At 37.3% G+C, this 9,595-nt stretch overlaps 1 protein-coding gene across 1 annotated transcript; it reads left to right on the forward strand.

The window, feature by feature from the left end:
* The first annotated feature begins 272 nt into the window (after window positions 1–272).
* LOC128233074 (uncharacterized) lies at window positions 273–1,364 on the forward strand. The gene is made up of 2 exons (XM_052946952.1): window positions 273–586; window positions 677–1,364. Exons 1-2 carry the CDS (start codon window positions 273–275, stop codon window positions 1,362–1,364), a joined length of 1,002 nt encoding a protein of 333 aa, XP_052802912.1.
* The last annotated feature ends 8,231 nt before the right edge of the window (window positions 1,365–9,595 follow it).

Raw genomic sequence — 9,595 nt, forward strand, 5'->3', positions numbered from 1 at the left:
GCGACCGACCGAACACCGGCCGGTGACCGTACGGAGTCTGTCTCAAAATGCGAGTTTTTTTCTGCCGATGTGGCAGCAACTACCGGCCGGAGGTCGGCCGGACATCGGAAGGAATACGGCCGGTACCCGAGCAGGTAACAGGACACCGTGCGATCGCCGGCCGGGTTGTTAACGGGCTTTGAACAATGACCGGCCGATGCTCGTCCGATGTAACACGGACTTAGGTGCCGAGCTATTCCGTTCTTCCTACCTGACATTGTCAGTTTATCACTATGGCTGCACCGAGGAGACTTCGAATGGCACTGCTTGAACACGAACTGGCTCAAGTAAGGTTCCAGTACAACCTGGTCCTGGCGGCAATACTAGAAGCCGCCGAGAGGGAGCGACAGAGGGCCCGCAGAAGAGAAAGACGCTGGTGGGTGCGAGAGTTGATCCTACGCAGACCCCTTTTCGGCCAGTACGAGACTCTCATGAAGGAACTCGAGGCCGAGCACGCTGTTGACTTCAAAGCCTTCCTCCGCATGGAGCCACAGATGTACTATGAGTTGCTTAACCGAGTTGGCCCCCACATTACCAAGAGTACAACGTAAGTTAATCCGTATTTTGCAAACAAAATTCCCTCCAAACATTATATTCTTGCTAAGGTTTAATCATATTTCATCCTCTCCTGTTGCAGGCATCGAACCCCCTTGGACCCTGGGCTGAAGCTTGCAATCACCTTGAAGTTTTTGGCGACCGGAAGCAGGTACCACGATCTTGCGTTTGCGTTTCGTGTCCCACACAACACCATCGCCCTTTTCATCCCCGAGGTGTGTCAGGCCATCTACGACGTATACGAGGATGAGATGTGGGCCACTCCCCAGACAGAAGATGAATGGCGCCCGGTGGCCGAGGGATTCGGAGACAGGTGGAACTTCCCCCACTGTTGTGGCCCGATCGATGGGAAGCACGTCGCAATCAAGAAGACCCCCAAGAGTGGCTCACTCAACTACAGCTATAAAGGCTTCTTTTCTATCGTCATGCTTGCGGTGGTAGACTCGAACTACAAGTTCATCTGGGTGGATGTGGGGTCACCAGGGTCGTGTTCCAATGCCGGCATCTTTAACCGGTCGCGGCTAGAGCCAGGTCTTCGTGAGGGAACGGTCGGACTCCCCCAACCGGATTCGCTGCCTAATGACGACCGGGACACACCCTACTACATGGTCGGAGACGACGCCTTCCCCCTTCGGCAATACATGTTAAAGCCCTACCCTCATCGTCACCTGGCACGGGACGAGCGATTCTTCAATTACCGGTGTTCCAGGGCACGTTGTGTGGTTGAAATGCGTTCGGTATACTTGCCAATCGCTTCAGACGTCTTCTAACAACCCTGGAAATGAGACCGTCGACAGTTACTAAGACCGTCATGGTCTGCATGACCCTACACAAGCTCATGAGGACTCGTTACCCCAACATCCAGAATGCCGATCTCGACCGGGAAGATGAGCAGGGCCAGTTCATCGCGGGTGCATGGCGAGACCAAGCCGTGCTCGAAGATGTGCAAGCAGCAGGGAACGGACCATATATATATACTAGCAGAGATATCCGGCCGGGTTACGGCCGAGTTCCGGTCGAGTTCCGGCCGAGCATCGGCCGGTGTCCCTTACATCTGTCAGCCACCGGTACTATACTTTCCAAGGCTCTGTCCCACATCGGCCGGAGCTCGGTCGGAGTTCGGCCGGTGTCCGTTAAAAAAACCTCGTCCTCTGGTTGTCTCAGATGCATGGGACACCGGCCGATACTCGGCCGTGCACCGGCCGACGTGTTTTCCGATGTGGTTACGATGGGGCTGCGATGAGGGAGCTCGGTGAGAGCCCGGTGAAATTTAGCTCCGAAGTTAAAATTTCACCGAGCTGCCACCGATGCGGTTTTAAGCAACAAACGCCACGGATGTCCGGCCGGTGTCCGGCCGGTGTTCGGTGAAAATCGCATCGCTGGCTCATCGGAACCTCATCGGCCGGGCTATGTGACTGAGTCATAAGAGGCCTTAACTTTATCAAATCTTAACCAAACTCTACATTTTTGGACTTTCCTTGTAGAGTTAATGTCAATCTTTAAGAAAATGTACAGTTTTAACGAAAACAAATGCAATTTCAAACCCGAATTTCCTAAAACATGATACTCGACGAACCAACTACCCGCTATTTTCACCGAAATTTTCCAGACTAAAATGCATTATCCCGCTATTGCATCATCAATTCAACACGTGTACATAAGAGAAACAATATATCTATCACGATACAGGTGAAATGGAAGTCAAATATCGTCCAACAGAGCCGTGCACGCTAAAAAACAATGTTCATACTTTGTTTACAATAAATATACATGCCAGCTTGTATGTGTATACACTCAGTGATTTTTATTTTAATTTTCAAAACCACCTGTGGCTTTACAATTGGGAAAATAAACGCGTTAATTCCCAAAATTGGGAAAATACAATGAACATTAAAATGGTCATTTAAAATAACCAGTTACAAAGAAACCTATTAAAACTGTTTCAACTCTCTTTAATGGCAGTTACTATCATCAAAACATGTAAAACATGATTTTTGTGCCAAATGACTCCTATCAATGTTGGGAAATTCTTCATAAATAATAAAGGATATAATTTATATAATACTTTAATGAATTACATTGGTATTTTCATCATAATATGCACTGACTCTGTTAACACCTTACATTGTTTAATCCCTTGTTTTAACTCTTTGAAATAAACAATTTCTTAATTCCTCTTGAATTGGATACAAATATGCTGTCTAATAAAAATGATGACTTTCACACTCATAGAGAGAATGGAATTAATATATCAATGTTTTTATTTTTTTTTCCAATTTCCAAATAGTCTTGTTTGCAACTGATCAAAAAACAAATGAACGAATTTTGTAAAATTTCATCAACTTGTTTCCTTCGGCATTCATCAAAAAGTAAATACACCATCATTATAACAAATGAATACTTTGTCATTTCACCCAGTTGTCTACTTTCAGTTTCATTTCTCAGTTCTGTCATTTTCCGATATTGGCAATGAAGGTCAGTGTCATGTACTGGTATGTAAACATGTAGGTGAGGCATGACAAAGAACAGCATTGTCTATTTAATTAGTTATTTTAATCCCTTTCTGCACCGAATGATTTACTGTCACTTTTGAATTATTAATCCTTTAGTTGACAATGACACATGTTTTTAACACAATGTTTTTAACTCTTAATTTGTTACATGCTCTCTGATTGGATATAAAAATATATTTCAACCAATGAAAATCCACCTTTCACCATGACGCGGATGTTACATCATTGTATGTCTCTGTGAATGTAGGGGAAATAACTGTTTTGTTTACATTTCCATCGTCTTTTATTCTTATTTTCTTTTTAGTTTGAGAACTCCAGATTTGGATTTTTTATTCAGAAATGGGGAAAAAAAGATACTTTATGACATGAATAACGGCTATAAATATTGCCGAAAAAAAAACTGACAATTCATTATTGTATTTTTATTCATTTCTGAGGGGAATTGAAACACGTTTTTTTGGGAAAATATGGCTATTTTTTGGGAAAATTGGACGATTTTCGGCGAGGGGAAACAGCCGTTATTCGGCGGTAAATTTCACGAAAAAAAATCACTTGTATACACAAACAAATTTACCCACGCAACGCAACTATATCGTAGATGCAAGCAGGGCACCAACGCATGCGCCGTGAATCATTTTCGGTTGCGCAATGTCCATGTCGGCATATATGCGTAAAAAAATAAACAAAGATTGTAAATCGTGTGCACGGCTCTGTTGGACGATATTTGACTTCCATTTCACCTGTATCGTGATAGATATATTGTTTCTCTTATGCACACGTGTTGACTTGATGCAATAGCGGGATAATGCATTTTAGTCTGGAAAATTTCGGTGAAAATTGCGGGTAGTTGGTTCGTCGAGTAACATGTTTTAGGAAATTCGGGTTTGAAATTGCATTTGTTTTTATTAAAACTGTACATTTTCTTAAAGATTGACACTAACTCTACAAGGAAAGTCCAAAAATGTAGAGTTTGGTTAAGATTTGATAAAGTTATGGCCTCTTAAACAGGGTCATGTCCGCAAATACATGGAAATTCAGGGTCAAGTCGTCACCCTTTACAAAGAAAATAAATAAAATAAAAAATAAAAAAAAAACAATTTTTTTTGGCCAATTTTCACAAGTTACAGTTACCATATCATATTCTTACTAAAATTTGATAAAAAAAATTGATAAAACAACAAAACAAAAAAAACGGACGGGGGGCTTGGTGTGTCAAAACAACGCAACCTGCCCCTGTGTCCTTATCCACACTTCAGCTCGGGGGGAGTGGGGGTACTCTGCCTAAATGGCCGTCAACGAGTCTTTTAAGAAATATCAAAATAATAAAAAAGTGTCCCAGAGGTTGCTCATTTTAATGCACCAGTCAATTGTAACCACGACCCCCCCCCCCCACCCCCGGTCCGGGGATAGGGCTCCGTGGAAATGGGCTGTGTTTTAACCTTTCAGGTGGCCCCGCAGTGCCGGGTGAATGTGGTTTTGTCTTCGTGCAAAATATAGCAGGGAAACAATTATCGAAAATTTCCATATCAATTTTCATCTTTCAAACTTTTCAAACTTTTATTTCTTATAAGCATAGGCCCAATATAGGGCAGCATTAGCATATACACAAAAAATATACAATATTACGTTCACGTGCTCACACATAGGGTACGACTATTTTATTTATTAGGTGTTTATTAATTTTTTTATTTGTTATGTTTTAACAAATTAAAATAAGTTCTGGAAACTATTGTAGTAATAGAGTACCGTACATGTAGAAGACAAATAAAAATATAAAAACAACAAAACAAAAAAAAAAAAAAAAAAATGTATGTTTCGAACAATTTATAAAAGGGCAACAACTTTGGCTCACTAAAAAACTAATCTCCTCAATTTAGTTGAGTGTAACCAAACTTGATGCGGCATCATATTTGAGTACAGAAAATCCGATTTAGAAAAACGTGTTATTTTACGTGTGAATGAAAATTGATTGAACTACAAGGATTAACCGTTAAAGGATTAATCCGGTTAATCTTTAGAAGAGGTTAACAATAAGGTAAGTTTTCTTTTATTTGTTTTCTTGTGTTTTTACCTCTATACTGTTCAGCAAATCAATTTCTAAATAGTTTGGCAGCCTGCCCATGAAGATTGCGTCACCATGTCTGAATACAATTGTTGACATGCCAAATTTTAATAATAATATAAATTTTAATTTGATTTCGATTTTTTGTTTGTTTTTATTTATTTATATATAAATTTTGTATTATTATTATTATTATTATTATTATTATTATTATTATTATTATTATATAAATATATATATAAATACATATATAAATATATATATATATATATTTTTAATATATCGAAATATATCTAATTAACTTTATACCTGTACAATCATTAAACAGTTAGACACAACATATATCATCGTCACAGACGTTTCGATCATTAAATAATAACCAATTACATGTATCTACAATATCAAGTGCTGTATAACTACAAGTTATATAATAATTAACTTTATACACATGTACAATCATTAAACAGTTAGACATGGTGCAACATATATCATCGTCACAGAGGCTTTTGTCATAAAATATTTTTTATAACTTTATACATTACAAACATGGTAACAAATTATTCGACAAATACAATAGATGAATTGTATGGTTGCAAAACATACATATGACTATAAACAGTTCATATTTTTTTCTATTTTCAGGTTGCAGTTCTCACCTTGGGAGTATACATATATACATGTAAATACAAATCTTAAGGTGTGGACATGCCATTCATCAAACTCATAGGAGATTAAGAGAGCATCATAAAAGAACAACAAAAAACAATGGTATGATTGTATGCACAAGTAAGTTTACAATTCCATTTCGTATTTAACGTATACAGAGTAATTAGTCAATTTACTATTGTTTGTATTGTATTAGTTTGCTACAGAAAATTGCTACATTTCTTAATTCGGAATCATGTATTTTAAGCATCTGTATTAATTTAACAAAACTTGGTCTAGATAAATAATCTCTATGGATAAATTTCTTTCTCATTTGTTTAAATACAATGCATTCGAAAATAAAATGATATTCATCTCCTAACTTGTTGCATATGTTACACTTTCTTTCGTATATTGGGATGTTATGCCACCTGCCCGTTTCCATTGGTAGACGGTGGTTTCTAGTGCGAAATGCCATAAATAATTTGCATAAGTGTGCTGGTAGTATATCTATATATTTTTCTCTATTAAATTCAGTTTTTAAATGTTTGTATATATTTGTGTTTGTTGATCTTTCAATGTCACTATACCAACGTTGGATAAATATGTCTTTAAATTTTTGTGCTGAAGATTTGATAAACCATTTACTGCTAATAAAGCTTTGGCTGTACCATATTCCTGAGTATCCACTATGACAAAGTATTGTTTTGATGTTTTCTATCCAGGGTATTTTTAAGTGATTTGTTGAATGATAGTGGTGCAAGACTTGGTAGAGTTTTGATGATAGTTTTGTGGTACTTTTATTGTTGATATTGTCCATGACTCGTGTCCAATATGATACCATTCTACTTTGAATATCAACTGTCAAAGGTGTTACACCTAATTCTCCGTATATCATGTATGATAGTGTGGATTTTTTCAGCGCAAATATGTATTTGTAAAATTTAAGCTGTACTCTCTCAATTATATCACAGTTTCCGGTGCCCCATATTTCACTGCCATATAGGTAATTGGTTTTATTGTTTTGTCAAAGAGTTCAATTTGTATATCATATGGTAACGAGTGTGTTTTGATTTTTCTAAGTAGGCCAAACATGGCTTTGGTTGCTTGGTCAGCAATATAGCGTTTTGTCTTAACAAAGCTTCCAGATCTGGTAAAATATAGTCCTAAATATTTATATTCATCAACAATTTCAACCACTTCTGGGCCTATCTTAAATGACAGATTTTTTTGTTTGCGTCCTTTCGAAATGATCATAATTTTTGTTTTATTTACATTTATATTTAATTTCCAATCCAGCATCGTCTAACAACTGTTGTTTTTCGCATTATGTAATTAAAAGATAGACCATAGCGTGCGTTTGTGTTTGTTATTGTCATCTTTCTCTTACTATATTAAGGTGTTGAGAACTTAAATTAGATTGGAGTAATGAAGTGTTGAGAACTTTGTAAGTGTGAATATTTTTCGGTCTTTTTTTCCTAATTTGCATTTTACCTGACTTATTAATTTATCCGTACTTATCAATGGTTCTTAACTTATTTATAACGCATATAAGTGTAAATCCTTCATCAAGTTAATTAAAATCCCATTAAACACCATTTTATACATGCATTGAAATGAATAACACATTCTATCGGCTTTAGATCAAACAGTCACTCTGTGTGACGTCACATAACTCACATTTTTACCCACGAGGATCTCATGGAGAGCATGTATATTGTTATGCAGGATAAATGTGTCTGAGTGGTGTTTTCGAATGTAACTGGAGTATTGCATTTCCAACTTTAATTCATCACATTAATTAGTTACCTATATCATTGAATGTGTTGACTTTTATTGATGATTCAATAAGTATAACTGTACATAATTGCTTCATACAGTCTATAAGTGTGGTATAACTTTTAAAGTTTATTGGCAGATTGTTTTACAAAAATGTCATGTCTTTGTTTTCTTAATCCCTTGATTGCCATTGTTGTTTATTTAATCCTCCAATAAATATTTCACACTTTCTCTTTCTACATGCAATACATCGTTTAAGATGGGTATTTACTAATTAACTTGTCACAGTGGTGTACTATACGGTTAGGTAATCTAGCCAGGATAAAAGATGAAAATCAATAATCTTCGTCTGTGAAACTTGGTAAGTGTGAAAGTTACGATTGATGTCCTTTGGGTGTCCGAAAATTAGGTAAGCGAAATAAATTATTTTTATAAACAATTACGGGTGTAGCAAAAATTATTAAATAAATTAAACAAAATTAGATACAGTGGGAGATTCTTATCGGTTTTCCTCCGAGTTTCGCGGTGTTTTTACCTCCGAGTAACGCGGCGATTGTAATTATACGGTCCACTGATCAGCCTCGGTGGGTGAACGAGTAAAAACGCCGAGGAAAGAGGATTATGTCGTGTCCGCGATGACCAAAATCCGCCGAGGAAAACGGAAAGTGGTAGTTCCGCGTGGAGTGTACTGTAGTAATTAAAATTTTAACACAATTTGTTTTGACGCATAAAAAATGGGTCCTTGTGAATGTCAATTTACAGCGAAATCAACAAGTTCTAGAAATACTCATGACCTGTTCCTTATCAATATGAAATATCTTTAACCTTTTTGGAACATTATGCAAAAAAAAACAGTATGTTTTACCTTCGGTATGAAAAAAATTACTATTTTTAATAAAACTACTGTAGAAAAATGTTTACACAAGCTAATGAAATGGAAAATAAAAAGATGCTTCTGGGTTGCTTTGAAGTTGAACTGCTCACATGAACCCACAAAAGATGTGTAGGTCTGTGAATTTAAAAATTAAGCATTTCAAGTGGAGGTTTTCATTAAGGGTAGTGCTACCTTAACCACACACTTTACAATTATTTTTTCACTTTTTTAATCTATTTTCTTTAACCAATGGACTATACAAACAGTAGGGTCAGCCCCAGTATACAGGAAAATTATTCAATAAAATGTTTAACCTTTTGATATCATAATTGTTAAAAAAATATCAAAATTTAAAGAAAAAAATAAGAGACCGGGTTCGAACTGTGGTCGCCAAAATTGCAGTCCAGTGTTGTATCCACTGCTACGAAAGTTTACATTTGTCTATTTAATTAATATTTACCTAGCTTGTTAACATCAATTAATAACATCGACTAGCCAATCACGCATACAAATTAATTATACTAGGTATACACACCTTGTAATCTTTTTAATGGAAAAACTGTGAAAAATCAATAAATTGTAAAGTATGTAGTTCTTCAGTTAGTTAGTTTCAATGCATTGTACACATTGATACCAAGTTCATGTCAGTTTTTGACAATTTTCTCTTTTTTCGCTATTTCATCAAACGGTGTATAGCCCCTTTAACACCTCTGAATAAAGTTTCACCCTGTTTCTTTGAGTATATTTCTTAAAAAGCCTTTCTTTGTTCTATTCTGCTTAAAGGTCAAAATGTCACAGTCATGTGAGCATCTTTGAGGCCTCTCAGTTATTATAACCAATGCACCAGTCAGTTGTACCCTCCCCCCCCCCCCAGGTCCGGGGTTATACCCGGAATAGCCGAGGAAATGGGCCGTGTTTTTACTTTCTATGTGGCCCCGCAGGGCCCGGTGACCGCGTTGGTTAAGTCTTTGAGCCAAATTTAGCCGAGATTGGGCCTTATATAGAGTCTCAGACTCTGGAGTGCGGGGGCATTTGGCCGGGGCTTTACCATCAGTTCGTCCCCGCAGGGGAGGGATTATACCCAGGGTTGGCTGGACCAAAAGTCAAAGTCCACGCTATTCCCCGGAC

The sequence above is a fragment of the Mya arenaria genome, chromosome 4 (genome assembly GCF_026914265.1).
Source record: "Mya arenaria isolate MELC-2E11 chromosome 4, ASM2691426v1".
NCBI lineage: Eukaryota > Metazoa > Mollusca > Bivalvia > Myida > Myidae > Mya > Mya arenaria.

Excerpts from the sequence above, each read along its gene's own strand:
- LOC128233074 (XM_052946952.1), top strand. The coding sequence starts at position 273 with ATGGCTGCACCGAGGAGACTTCGAATGGCACTGCTTGAACACGAACTG. Across the intron at positions 587-676 it reads CACATTACCAAGAGTACAAC|GCATCGAACCCCCTTGGACC; the intron begins GTAAGTTAATCC and ends CTCCTGTTGCAG.